This window comes from Mandrillus leucophaeus, unplaced genomic scaffold (genome assembly GCF_000951045.1).
Source record: "Mandrillus leucophaeus isolate KB7577 unplaced genomic scaffold, Mleu.le_1.0 Scaffold382, whole genome shotgun sequence".
NCBI lineage: Eukaryota > Metazoa > Chordata > Mammalia > Primates > Cercopithecidae > Mandrillus > Mandrillus leucophaeus.
This window is the reverse complement of record NW_012104054.1, coordinates 2059797-2074782: the sequence shown is the minus strand read 5'-3', so window position 1 is coordinate 2074782 and position 14986 is coordinate 2059797. Positions and strand designations below refer to the sequence as shown.

The 14986-nt window shown below is 39.6% G+C and overlaps 2 protein-coding genes across 3 annotated transcripts in view; both read left to right on the top strand.

Moving 5' to 3' along the window:
- NXPE3 (neurexophilin and PC-esterase domain family, member 3) overlaps positions 1–4187 on the top strand; it is a 38047-nt gene extending 33860 nt beyond the window's left edge. The window contains exon 5 of the mRNA XM_011990773.1: positions 2653–4187. Coding sequence (XP_011846163.1) covers positions 2653–3203 — 551 coding nt within the window. The 3' untranslated portion in view covers positions 3204–4187. The remainder of the gene's footprint in view (positions 1–2652) is intronic.
- A 5376-nt stretch (positions 4188–9563) lies between these two features.
- Positions 9564–14986, top strand: part of NFKBIZ (nuclear factor of kappa light polypeptide gene enhancer in B-cells inhibitor, zeta) — a 36517-nt gene continuing 31094 nt past the window's right edge. Inside the window, exons 1-2 of one of the 2 annotated variants that reach the window (XM_011990771.1) lie at positions 9564–9756; positions 11196–11271. The gene's annotated coding sequence lies outside the window, so the exon portion shown is untranslated. The remainder of the gene's footprint in view (positions 9757–11195; positions 11272–14986) is intronic. The other variant, XM_011990772.1, reaches the window with a different exon arrangement.

The following is a 14986-nucleotide window of genomic DNA, read 5'->3' as shown; positions in this document are numbered from 1 at the left end:
TGACCTCCCAAAGTACTGGGATTACAAGCATGAGCCACCTTGTCCATCCTGTAGGACAATTCTGTTCTGATGTTACTTCTTCAAAATTGACCGTGAACTTCCTGAGGGCAAGGACTATAGCTTATCCATCTGAGCATTGCTGGCTTGTAGCACCTATAGCAGTGGGCACTAAGTAGGTGCTTAGGAGATATCAGTTGAATTGGATTGTCAACATTTACTTAAGGCACTTAAGGGAATATTTAGGGATATGAGACACATCTTCTTTCCTCATGGATGCACATACTAAGTGATGAATTATACAGAGTTTTTTGGAATAACAAGGAGTCCCACTGATTCCTGGGACCTTCAGAATGTCTCCAGGCAACTGGGCCTTGAAATACAACTTAGAGGGAGAAAAGCGATGCTATCTGTGTTATTCTCATGGTAGAGATGGAAGTTTTTCAATAGGACATTAACATGATTTTTCATCTACAGGGTAAAATTGAAAGTCAAAAGAAACAGGGTTGCTTCTTTCTTTTGCTTATTGCATAAACAGGTGTTTGTTTTCTTTTTTTTTTTTTTTTGAGACGGAGTCTCGCTCTGTCGACCAGGTTGGAGTGCCATGGCCGGATCTGAGCTCACTGCAAGCTCTGCCTCCCGGGTTCACGCCATTCTCCTGCCTCAGCCTCCCGAGTAGCTGGGACTACAGGCGCCCGCCACCTCGCCCGGCTAGTTTTTTGTATTTTTTAAGCCAGGATGGTCTCGATCTCCTGACCTCGTGATCCACCCGTCTCGGCCTCCCAAAGTGCTGGGATTACAGGCTTGAGCCACCGCGCCCGGCCACAGGTGTTTGTTTTCACTTTTCAGAATTACATTTGAACTTGCTTTAATTTTATTTTTAAAAACATTCTTTTTTAATCAGCAAATAGGTATATTTATGGGGTACAATGTGATATATATATATATATATATATATACTGGAATTATTATATCAAGTAAATTAACATATCCATCACCTCACATACTTACTTTTTTATAGTGAGAACATTTAAAATCTCTTAGCAGTTTTGAAATATACAGTACATTATTATTTATTATGGTTACCATGTTGTGCAATAGATCTCTAAAACATTTTCCTTCTGAGACCTTGATTAACATTTCCCCATTGCACCTACCCCACTAACAGCCTCTGGTAACCACTATTCTACTCTACTTCAACTTTTTTATGTCCACATATAAGTCAGTATAAGGCAAATACTGCATGAAGTTCCACATCAAAGACATCTGTGTGTGGCTTATTTCACTTAGCATAATGTCCTCTAGTTTCATCCGTGTTGTTACAAATGACAGAATTTCCCAAAAGAAGTATTTGGTTACTAATATGTGCTCATAAAACAGAAGTTAAAGCCCTTGTCTTGAAAGAAATAATATTTATCTGTTAGGAGAATAAAATGTAAATGCCAAGTTGATTTTTATAAATTAAATGATCATAAATAGTCAATTCTCAAAAGAAGACATACGTACAGCCAACAAACATATGAAGAAAAAGCTCAATATCACTGATCATGAGAGAAATGCAAATCAAAACCACAATGAAATTGTGGTTCTCACACCAATCAGAATGGCTATTATTAAAAAGCCAAAAAATAACAGATCCTGGTGAGGTTGCAGAGCAAAGGTAACACTTTCACACTGTTGGTGGAAGTGTAAATTAGTTCGACCATTGTGGAAAGCGGTATGGCGATTCCTCAAAGAGCTAAAAGCAGAACTACCATTCGACCCAGCAATCCCATTACCGGGTATATACCCAGAGGAATATAAATCATTCTGCCATAAAGACACATGCAAGCAAATGTTCATTGCAGCACTGTTCGCAGTAACAAAGACATGGAATCAACCTAAATGCCCATCAATGACAGACCGGATAAAGAAAATGTGGTACATATATACTGTGGAATACTATGCAGCAGTAAAAACAAGACCATGTCTTCTGTGGGAGCATGGATGGAGCTGGAGGCTGTTATCTCTATCAAACTAGCACAGGAACAGAAAACCAAATGCTGCATGTTCTCACTTATAAGTGGGAACTAAATGATAAGACTTATGAACACAAAGAAGGAAACAACAGACACTGGGGTCTACTTGAGTCGAGGAGTTGGGAGGAAGGAGAGGAGCAGAAAAGATAACTATTGGGTACTGGGCTTAAAACCTGGGTGATGAAATAATATATAACAGATTTTCCTATGTAACAAACCTTTACATACACCCCCAAACCTAAAATAAAAGTTAACAGAAACTTTTTAGACATAGATTAAAAAAATTGCAATGATCTGTGCAAATAGCAACATTTCTTGGCCTAATCATTAGAGAAAAATGGGTTATTTTGTTTTTCAGGCATAGACAGGTGTAGTGTAGAGTCTGTCACTGATGGTGTTATTTATAATGAATGTTATGTTTATGTAATAATTTAAATAATAAACGTGTTAGAATGAAGGCCCATTGGTACAAAAGGGGGCAGAGTTCAGTGAAATAGGTATTCTCTTTACATTTATATTGTACCTTTTTGTTGTACTTAAAAAAAAACTTGTTATTTAAAGCCACTTAATAAGGTATAATCAAAATATATGTGCGTGGTTTGAAGGTTTTTATGAACTTGAGTTTTCCTTGTTTCAGATTTAGTGGAGTTTAACTTGGGTAGTCCCAAGAATGTGGGTCCCTTCCTTGCAGTGGACCAGAAGCACAACATCCTGCTCAAATACCGCTGCCATGGTCCACCCATCCGCTTCACAACCGTCTTTAGCAGTGAGCTCCATTATGTGGCGAATGAGCTGAATGGCATTGTGGGAGGGAAGAACACAGTGGTTGCCATAGCTGTATGGTCTCACTTCAGCACCTTCCCTTTGGAAGTGTACATCCGGCGGCTCAGGAACATCCGTCGAGCAGTGGTTCGGCTCCTCGATCGAAGCCCAAAGACCGTGGTGGTCATCCGGACGGCCAACGCCCAGGAGCTGGGACCTGAGGTGAGCCTTTTCAACAGCGACTGGTACAACTTTCAGCTGGACACCATCCTTCGGAGGATGTTCTCAGGGGTTGGAGTATATCTCGTCGATGCCTGGGAGATGACCCTGGCCCATTATCTACCGCACAAGCTGCATCCAGATGAAGTTATTGTGAAGAACCAACTGGACATGTTCTTGTCCTTTGTGTGCCCCTTGGAGACCTAGCCTGTCTTGGAAGGGACTGGAGGAATCATATTCAATGACCTTCTCAATGGACCTGAGTTACAGAAAGTGGCCCCAGTGAGAGCTGACTGCCATTAATAGGCATAAAATTTCAAAAAGATCTGGACTTTATATGATGACTTACAAGGAGCTTAGAAAATGCAGGTTACATTTATATCTACCTATAGGATTTTACCTAATCTTGACTTAGCCATGGTAGAACTCTTAACAGCATCTACACACTGTATTGCTCTTATAACCAAAGATGCTAATGAGTGTATTTGAATTAGCTTCTCCTGGGAGGGTTGATTACTTTGCTAAAGAGTATGAAAAATATTCTGATGGAAGGGACAAGTTTGGTTGGTAGTAGAGTGTTTGTAGCTTATCTGGTAAAGGAAATGGAGTGCATCTGCATGCATAGCACAAGTAGTCCATCTTCTGGTGGTTAACTAGAGAAAGCTTACAGTGAGAGGCTCTTGTGAATGCACTGAAGACTGCTGTGTCTCAGGAGTTTCTCTTGATGATCTACCTTTTCTGAATTACTTGAAAAGGCCAGTGTGCTTGGTTCGAGTTTTTTAGTGGGAATATTTACAATTTCCTGCTTTTATCTAGAAAAGAGCAAAAGGGAACTATGAAAGCAGTATATATAAAATCTGTGCTTTGGAATCGACATTTGCATTTGGTGATTTTTATTTGATTCAGCTAAATTTTATGTGTTGAATACTTAGTCTAGAATAACTACTTTTGGAACTGGAAGGGGGAAATCTGTAAATGGAAATTTATTTTTATGATCTGAAATTTGAGGGTTTTAAGAATTGACTTTTGTGTAAAGAATGCTATTGTATTATAAAGCTGTGGAAGTTTTTCCCACCAGTTTCAGGTGTTTTTTTTTTTGTTGTTGTTGCTGTTGTTGTTATTTTGAACTACTTACCACAATTAGAAGTTAAAATCTAATTAGAAATTAATAAGCTATTAAAATTCATGACAGGTTTTTTTTTTTTTTGGTATTTTTTGATTTGGGCATAAAAGGCACACCCATTCTCTCATGCTTGGAAGAAGCTGCTATTCCTACTGGCTAGCTAAGAAGAATGGAATTATTAATTTTATTTGACTTATTAATTTTAAATGAGTTTAGTTAATTTGGGATCATTTAGTAAGTACTCTTTTCTTTTTGAGCTATGATAGATTATAGTCTAGTTTAAGTTGCTCCTAAGTAGACAGATGAAGAAACTAGGGAGGCCTTAAAGAGAAAGACAGATGCTTGAAGTATGAACGATATATACCCTTAGAAGAATGGGTCAAATAATTTGCATTTTTAATTTAAAATAGGAGGGCCCCAGATCTTACTTTCCTATCCTTGAGGAACACCTTCAAGTTTTTAAAGTATTTTTTGGGGAAAGAAGATTTTTAATTGTTTCTGAGTCTAATGAGGCAATAAAATATATTAAAATAGTTTAATTTTAAATAATTTAATTTTAATGGCTTTACAGTACCTAAGGATCACTTGTAATATCTGACAAAAATGCAGAATTAAGAGTCATGACAGGGTGTGGTAGCTCAAGCCTGTAATCCCAGCACTTTGGGAGGCCAGGCAGGAGGATTGCTTGAGGCCAGGAGTTTGAGACCAGCCTGGGCAACATAGTAAGATCTTGTCTCTACAAAAAATAAAAAATGATCCAGGCATGGGCGGACAGTCCCAGCTACTAGGGAGGCTGAGGCAAGGTGATTGATTGAGCCCAGTAGTTCAAGGCTGCAGTGTGTTATGATTGCGCCACTACACTCCCGCCTGGGCAATGGACAAGAGATCTTATCTCTAACAAATTTTGTTAAATAATAAAAGAATTAAGGCCAGGCATGGTGGCTGCCACCTGTAATCCCAGCAGGGATTACAGTCTTGGGCGGCTGAGGAGGGCGGGTTGCTTGAGGCCGAAAGGGGCTTGAGCCTGAGTACCATGGTGAAACCCCATCTCTGCCAAAAAATACAAAAACTAGCTGGGTGTGTGATGGCACCCACCTGTAGTCCCAGCTACTTAGGGGGCTGAGGTGGGAGGATCGCCTGAGCCCAGGAGGCAGAAGGTGGCAGAGGTTGCAGTGAGCCTTGATTATGCCACTGTACTCCAGTCTGGGCAACAGGGCAAGACCACCCTGTCTCTAGAAAAAAAGAAAAAAAAAAACAAAAAAAAAGAGGGGCCATGATGCCTCTGGGATTTATGGAACCAACCTTTGTGGCAACTGCTTAGTGATTCTGATGCAATGGTGGTATTCCACACTTGAAGAAACACTAAGAGAAGAGGTAAGCTAGAATGAGGGAATAAACATGGCTTGTTTATTATTTCAGGGGATTTACCAATAACTGGTTTAATTCTGTTCATGATCCAGTAGTATAGGTAATATTAGCTCCATTTTATAGATGAGGAACTCAAGTTTCGATTTGAAATAAGGTATTTGAAAAAAGTCCATATCCCTTTTCAGCTAAAATTGTGAGACTTTCATAAAGAAGGGTTTGTATTTATTTATTTGTTTTTGAGACAGAGTCTTGCTCTTTTGCCCAGGTTGGAGTGCAGTGGCATGATATGGCTCACTGCAGCCTTGACTTCCTGGGGTCAAGCGATTCTTCTACCTCAGCCTCCTGAGTAGCTGGGACTACAGGTATGTACCACCATGCCCAGCTAATTTTTGTATCTTTTTGTAGAGACTAGGTTTTGCCATGTTGTCCAGGCTGGTCTTAAACTCCTGAGCTCAAGCCATCTGCCTACCTCGGCTCCCCAAAGTGCTGGGATTACAGGTGTGAGCCACTGTGCCCAGCCCAGAGTTTTTCTTTTCATGAAAGAACTTCTAGACATTTCTTCAAGGATTTGTAAAGGAGGCTGAGCGGTAATTTTCCCAGGAGAATTTTAAAAAGAAAGAGGGCATTACTCCTCCAGTGGTTTGGAATGCTGCCACTTGATTGTGCAAATGCTTTCTTATGATCTTGTCTAGTTTCTGTTATTTTTTGATTTGGTGACATAGTTCTTAAAGATTTGGTGACACAGCTTCTTGAGGTATTCTCAGTCACTTTCATCTCTCTTTAAAAAAAATTTTTTTTAACAACTTTTAAGTTCAGGGGTACATGTGCCAGTGTGTTTCAAGGTAAACTTATGTCATGGGGGTTTGTTGTACAGATGATTTCATCACCCAGGTGTTAAGCCTAGTACCCATTAGTAATTTTTCCTGATCCTCTCCCTCCTCCTACCCTCCACTCTCCAATAGACCCCAGTTTGTGTTGTTCCCCTTTATGTGACCATGTGTTCTCATCATTTAGCTCTCACGTATCAGTGAGAACAACTTTCATCCCACATCTGATTTGTCTTTCTTCACTCTGGTGTGGAAATTTTGATAGGGATTACTATACCACTTAAACATTTCCCAGAATAGTTAGATAGAATAGTTTCTTCTGAAAAGTTTATTTTAGGCTAGTGCCATATGGTTGTGAATATTAGCATGGTAGCCAAATAATAGTTTGTTTTAAATATATATTTCCCAGTATAAATATAAGGGACACCATAATTTTTAAAAACTATAAAATCTAGAAGAAAAATGTATGGATAAAATCCATACTTCTATCATCTGAATGCAATGAACATTAGCATTTAGGTATATTTTCTTGCAGATTTTTTAACCATATAGTTATAGAGAATATGTAATTTGGGTCTGTGTTTTTTACATATAAATATTTTTCTATGTTAAACAGTCTTCATAAGTTAATTATAAAGATCTACTTAATAGTACTGCTACTGCAGTTTTCATTATTAGATAAGTTGGTTATTATGGTTAGACATTTAGGTTTACAATATTAAAGCAGTGGGCCGGGCATGGTGGCTCACGCCTGTAATCCCAGCACTTTGGGAGGCCGAGGCAGGTGGATCACGAGGTTAGGAGTTCAAGACCAGCCTGGCCAAGATGATGAAACCCCGTCTCTACTAAAAATACAAAAAAATTAGCCAGGCGTGGTGGCAGGTGCCTGTAATCCCAGCTACTCCGGAGGCTGAGGCAGAGAATTGCTTAAACCTGGAGGGGCGGAGGTTGCAGTGAGCCGAGATCGCACCACTGCACTCCAGCCTGGGCAACAGAGCAAGACTCCGTCTCAAAAAAAAAAAAATAAAATAAAAAGCAGTGGTTTATATCAATTTCAGTGGTTTAAAATACGAATTTCTATTTTGGAATGACAATTTAATGTAGTGAGTCTCATGTTTCAGAACTGAGATGATTGATTTGATGCTATTTGTGATAGAACCCATAATAAAGCCTTTCTATGCAAATTACATTTTATAGAATTATCCTACCAAAAGTCACCTTTCTTTAGTGAATGTAAAACTGACCTTTGGTGTTCCAGTATGATTCATTTTGCCATTCTGAATAACTATCATTTTAATTAAGACCACTTAACTGACACTTCCTGGATTCAATTATTAAGTTTCAGATTGAAAGTTGATCCAGTTTAATAACTGAATCCAGTTTCACATTTATCAATCTGAAAACTTAGTTTGCAGATTGGTAAATCAGGGTACTTGACAAGAATAAATATGGTAAGCCTTTACATATTCATGTGTTACATGCCAGAAATGAGTCTGTTTCTGGACCCTGTTCAGGGAAATAGTGATCACTGAGAGAGGTACAGGGAAATAAACACCCAAGGGAAATGACAGAAATAAGCCTCCCCAACTTTCTAAAAAACTGCTCAGCATTATCTCTGTGGGTTCTGGGTAAATTCAGCTTTTTAACCTCAGCTAGTCACTAATGCCAGAAATTCCACTTTAAGTGTATTTATTTTCTTGTGTTAAGCCTTATTCTACCTGGTTTATGTCTACAATGTAGTATTAGTGTACTTAGGATTCTTGACACCTCAGTGTGCAAATAAATAAAATTTTGAAGTTGTTTTTCTTTTGAAGGTGAGACCACAGCCCCTTGAGTGCTAAGGGGACCTGGGAATCCTAGGGGAGTGGAGGTGGTGGAAGATAAGAGGATGATTAAGGGCAGCAGTTTAAAGGACACAGAAGCTAGGAGAGCACTGTACTCCACCACCTTCAGTCTAACTTGTCTCTTAAAAGTGCTTTTTTATATTTTAACTTTTTAAAAAAGTGTGGTCTAGGCGTGGTGGCTCATGCCTGTAATCCCAGCACTTTGGGAGGCCGAGGTGAGTGGATCACCTGAGGTCAAGAGTTCAAGATCAACCTGACCAACATGGTGAAACCCCGTCTGTACTAAAAATACAAAATTAGCCGGGCATGGTGGCACATGCCTGTCATCCCAGCTACTCAGGAGGCTGAGGCAGGAGAATTGCTGGAACCTGGGAGGTGGAGGTTGCAATGAGCCGAGATCATGCCATTGCACCCTAGCCTGGGCAACAAGAGTGAAACTGTCTCAATAAATAAATAAATATATAAATAAATAAAAAATAAAGTGTGAACTTAAATATATTTATATGTGTGTACATATATTTTCTTTTTTAATATTCTGGTTAAATGAGAGGCTATTGGTCCTCTTTTAGTTTTAAGAGTCTAATGATGTGTACATCTAATGCCCATTCCAACTGGATTGTAACACTGCTTGGGGAAGATAACGTTAAAAAAAGTAGTACGGAGATTACAGCAGCTGGTGTCCTAAATGGAAAAGAAGTGAAACTAAATATCACAGGAGAAACCCTTTCAGTGTTGTGCAGTGGTTCATTTGCTGTTAAATCTACCCCATTACCATTCCCCTTACGCCTTGAAAATAAAGTGATCTTCATGTTACAGGACCATTGCTTTATTTATGCCACAGATTCCTTGTCCTTTAATTAGTCAATGAAGGCACATGATAGCGATACTACTTTTTGATTGCCATATTGTAAAAGCTGTGTTGTAAAAGGTAACTCCCTCCACCCGCCCACTGCACCCCCACGGTTAGGGGCCACACAGAAAAAGTGAAATAAGATGAAGTGAATCTGATGAGAGGCAACTCTAACGCCCATCAGGAGATTCACTAGAACATTTTAAAAGGACATCTTTAAGGAAAAAGTTTTGAAGATGTTTCCTCTGATTCCTCCCTGCGGCTCCAGTCCAGGTCTTGGAGCCGGCCCTCGAGGGGAATGTCCGGGACTCGGGTCGGTACCTTTTTGGCCTGGGAATTTCCAGTATGCAGAAAAAAATCCACAAACCTAGTCCTCGCTACCCCCTCCCTGCCTCCTCTGGCCGTTCTCAGTGCCCACGCAACCCAGTTCGAACGAGAGGATGACCGTATTCTGTATTTTAGAAAACAGGCTCTTAGCTTCCCCCGCCCCCGTCCTCACTGGAGTGGTGAACTGAAAGCGAACGCTATAAAGGGCGCCAGTGCGAGGGGCGAGCTTCCTCTTGCCACGAGGTCAGATGGCGAGTTCTTAGAGAAAAAGGCTGTTAGCTGCTGCTTATCATGTAACCTCAAAAGGAAACCGATCGTCTTTCTCATGCTGTCACGTACTTGGGTTATTATCGCTGATTAGAGCTGGAAACAATTGATTTCCTCTTACGTATTTGTTTGACTTGACTCTTCAAACACAAAGGTATATTTTTATTATTTGATGTTTTATTAAAATATCTTAAATGCTAAGGTTTTTTTTTTTTTTTTTTTTTCTTTTTCTTTCCTATTCCCATAGTCAGATTCTTAACTTTGGAGTCACTCTCTTGTGTTTGAGTAGCCATACTTGCTTTGGGGCAAAATATTGGGGGATAGTTTTTTTGGAACAAGAACATCAGGGATGTTTTTGTAGTTTAGTAATAGCAAGAATCATGTCTGTTTGTTTTAAAGGCCCAGGAAGGACTAAGATACTAATGGAGGAGATCGATAGAATGGGTGATGAAGTATCATAAATCTAATGTAACACTGTATCTTCTGTCAGTGACCTAGAACTATGATATCCGGAGGCAGAAGCCTCCCAGGAGATTTGATGTGTGGGTTTAGAGGTGTACTTTCCCACCAAGCGTAGACATGAAACCATATCTTTATGGGAAAATAGAGTAAATTGAAGTACTTTATAGCATGCCCTCATTCATTCTTACATTACTTCTGTAAAATTAAAATGTATGAATAGCCATTTTATGAATGAGGAAAACCTGAAATTTGATGATTTGACTGGACCCCCAGATTCATGATAATCTGTATTTGTTAAGGGGTTTGTTTGAATAAAAGCACGTTTCTAAATAGAATGGATTAGAGATTCTCTTCATTGGGATTAGTGAATTTGCTGTAGTGGCTGAAGGTGCTGTCCAAAGAGGATGACCGTTATATAAATTTTAAGCATTTGGTCATATATATTCCCTCTATTGAAATCTGACATCTAAAGAAATATTTGGCTGGGTGGAATATTTTTTTGCTTCTGTTAGACAGTGGGTTGTTTAAACAATAAAAGGAGAGAAAAGTTTCCAAGTCTCATTCACCACCCCACATAATCCCAGATGGAGCAGGGCATCAGCCACACAGATCATCTAAACATGCAGATAACCCTGCAGTCTTTTTATTTGGCTTCAAAATACAATGTATAGTCCACCACCCCTCCCCACCGTCTTTCTAACATCATCCTGCTGAGGTCAAAGACACAGCTGGGGAGGGTACAGGCGTGGAGCACTGCGGTGGCAGAAGAGTCAGTCTGAGAGGAGTTAGCACATGACATCAGTGCACAGCGCAGATGACGGGAAACGTTTGGCAGCATCCTTTCCAGTGTGGAGGTGATGACCGAGGTCAGCATAATCCCGCTGTTCAGATACAGACTTTTCCTCACTGAGGAAAAGGAAGCAAACCCTTCTCTTTTCTTGCCTTGAAACAGACCCTGCTCTCAGAGAGCAAAAGAAACCCTTTCAGAAGCTACAAAGCCATGGAAAGCATTACTGAGGGGAAAGATTTTCTAATTGTTCTGAGACCAACAATGAATTGCTTCTGAAAACACCATTTTCTTTTGACTCATAGCTGACACTGAACTGGAGGCCTCTTGATTTTTTCTCCCAGGTTAACAGGAAGATCTCCAGGGCCCTGGCTGAACTTCACCTTTTGGCTTTCTTGGCCTGATGCTGAACTCCCGAGGGTGAGAAGGGCTGATATTTCTAAATGAGTAGCATCCAGGTGTTACCTAGCCCCTGGCTGATGTCAAAGAGGGTGGCGGGATTTTTCTAAGATTCTTTTCTTAAATTAGCCGTTTTTTTGAAGTTGCTGCAAAATTACTCTGAATTTTACTTATAGGCATTTTACTGTGATTTCATGAGAACTAAGATTTTTTTTTGTGTATGTGTGTGTGGCTTAGTAGTATTTTTTAAAACCAATTTGTTGAATTTCTGCTATTTTCCATAGCAGGAGGACATACGAATACATCTAAGAGGGGAAATCAGCTCTCTGATTACTGACAGTTTCAGGGTTAAGTAATCTTTAACAGGCTTGGAGAGCATCATGCCCCCTCATAGTTTTGGTGAAGAGGCTCCTTAAAGCTAGCATTTGTGGTTTCTGATTAAAGCACTTTCTGTTCCTTTAATTTGGGATTGTCTGTGAAGTAAAATACCTTCCTTTCGAACATAGTGAATGAAAATATTTACTGCCACTGATGGAGTTAGTGGATTGGGAATGAACACTTATTAAACACTTGTTTTGGGAGCTTACCAGCAAGATCTCATTTAGCCCTACAGCATTTTAGGTAACTGTAATTAGCTTTATTGTATTTATTTATTTTCATAACTTCAACTTTTATTTTAGATTCAGGAGGTGCATGTGTAGGTTTGTTACCTGGGTATATTGCGTGATGTTGAGGTTTGGGGTACAACTGATCCCATCACCCAGGCCCTGATCATAGTGGTTTTTCAACCCTTGCTTGCCTCCCTCCCTCCCTCGCGCCTCTAGCAGTCCTCAGTGTCTTTGTTGCCATCTTTATGTCCTTAAGTATCCAATGTTTAGCTCCCACTTATAAATGAGAATATGTGGTATTTGGTTTTCTGTTCCTGTGTTAATTCACTTGGGATAATGGCCTCCAGCTGCATTCATGTTGCTGCGAAGGACATGATTCTATTCTTTTTTATGGCTGTGTAGATTTCCACAGTGTATATGTACCACATTTCCTTTATCTAGTCCACTGTTGATGGGCATCTAGGTTGATTCCATGTCTTTGCTATTGTGAATAAGTGCTGCAATGTACATACAGGTGCATGTGTCTTTTTCATAGACTTCACCACGACAAATGGTGAATTCTTTCATGGTTATATTAAACAATCACAATGCTACGTTCTGTATATATGATACCAAATATCTGAATTAAACTTATCAAAATACTGTTAATTACCTAGATGTTATATCTATAAAATGCCAACCTCCAGATATTTGGAGACATTAAAAATTATTTTTTCACTGTTTGTTCAGATATTTAGCAACATACAGGCACTTTTAATATTGGTAGAAGACTTTTGGATACATTTTAGCATTGAGTAGTTTATATGCATCCCCAGTCCTCTGATTGTTTCAGTCAAGTTTGCTAGACAGCCTACTACTGTGAATCTGTAGAGGGTCTGATATTATAAATCATGCATTCTCAGAGAGGGTGATATTATCTCCAAGAGGGTAAAAATCGGTTCTTCAGGGAAAAATCTTAGCTATTACAGTGGTTTGTGACCCCAAAAGGGAGCATAGTACATAATAGATATACAGTATATCTGTGGTGTTAAACTTTCATCAGGGGATGATTAGGAAAAAGATGTCTAAAAAGACTCCATAGCGGGTCTAATACTGAAAGAAAGGTTGAGACATGCCGTTGTAAATGCTCTGCATGTACTTATTCAACTGAGGTCAAAATATTTTTCTGTGGTTTGTTGTCTTTTTGTGTCTTGCTTTGTGTCTACATCCTCATTTTTCATGGATTTTAAAAGTACTGGTTTCCAGAGGAGGAACAACATTTTTAGTTTCTTTTCTTTTCTCTTTTCTCCTCCTCCTCCTCCTCCTCCTCCTTTTTCTCCTTCTCCTTCTTCTCCTTCTCTTCCTCTTCTTTTTCCTCTCTCTGTCTCCTTTCTTTTTTTTTTTGATACAGAATCTCCCTCTGTCACCCATGGTTGGAGTGCAGTAGCCCCATCTTGGCTCACTGCAAACTCCGCCTCCCGGGTTCAAGTGATTCTCATGCCTCAACCTCCTGAGTAGCTGGGACTACAGGCACGTGCCACCACACCTGACTAATTTTTGTATTTTTAGTAGAGATGGAGTTTCACCATGTTTGCCAGGCTGGTCTTGAACCCCTGACCTCAAGTGATCCACCTGCCTCAGCCACACAAAGATTTGTTTTTTTTTTTGAGACAGAGTTTTGCTCTGTTACCCAGGCTAGAGTGCAGTGGCATGATCATAGCTCACTGTATGCTCTACCTTCTGGGCTCAAGTGATCCTCCTGCCTCAGCCTCATCAGTAGCTGGGACTACTACAGGTGCATGCCACCATGCCAAGCTTCTTTGTTCTTTTTTCTTTTTTATTGTAGAAATGGGGTCTTGCTATGTTACCAAGACTGGTCTCAAACTCCTGGCCTCAAGGGATCTTCCCACCTTGGACTCCCGAAGTGCTGGGATATAGGTGTGAGTCCCCATGCCTGGCTTTATATTTCTTTATTTCAGTAAAGTTTTATTCTATTATATCCTTAAATGCTTTAAAAATATTTTTTAAAATTGTGATAAAAGATACATAAGTTGCCATCTTATCCATTTTTAAGTGTACAGTTCAGTGTCACTAAGTACTTTTCATATTACAACTTTTACTGCCAGCCATTTGCAGAACTTTTTCATCTTCCCAAACTGAAACTTCATATCCATTAAACAATAATTCTGCATTCCTCCCTCCCCCAAGTCCCTGGCAACCACCCTTCTACTTTTTGTCTCTATGAATTTAATGACTCTACATACCTTATATAAGTGGAATCATATAATACCTATCTTTTTATGACTGGTTTATTTCATGTAGCGTAATATTTTCAAGGTTCATTCATGTTGTATAAATGTCAGAATGTCCTTCCTTTTTAAGGCTGTATACTATTCCAGCGTGTGTGTAAGTGTGCTTACCACACTTGGTTTGTCCATTCATCTGTCCATGGATACTTGGATTGTTTCTATCTTTTGACTATTGTGAACAATGCTGCTGTGAACATGGCTGCTGTGAACAAACAAGTATCTGTTTGAATCCTTGCTTTCATTACTTTTGGGGATCTATCAAGTCATTCTATGTTTAATTGTTTTAGGAACTGCCATACTATTCTACACAGTGGCTGCACCATGATGAATTTCTTTTTAATTCATTTTGTGTAGTATTTGGCAGGGTGCAGTGAATAAGTGCATACACCGTGAATATGTGACAGAAAATGACACGAAGTTCTGAGTAATTCTGCTGAATGATTCAGCACCACTATTAAAACAACGTTTCCTATTTATTCACCCTTGCATGACCACATACTACAGTGCACACACTTACGAAGATGTGCGTGGTTGGGAATAACTCCTATGGGAATCATTGAGGCAATGCACTTAGATTCCATGTGGGTCAGATCTTTTTGGAAATTTGGACCATTGGCAGCAGAGTTCCACATCTTAAACCTAGGGAGGCTTGCTGGAGGTTTAAAAGGGCCAGAGCTACAAAGATGATCCACAGATGTGGGGATTAGGTCTTGTGAATGAAGATGAACTGAGGTCAATTTGAAGATAGGAATTGTGTGAATTCTGATTGTTGCCCTTCTCCTCCCCTTCCGCACCCATTCCCTTACCTCTGCAGCATAGCACAGGGTGACTTCATAAATT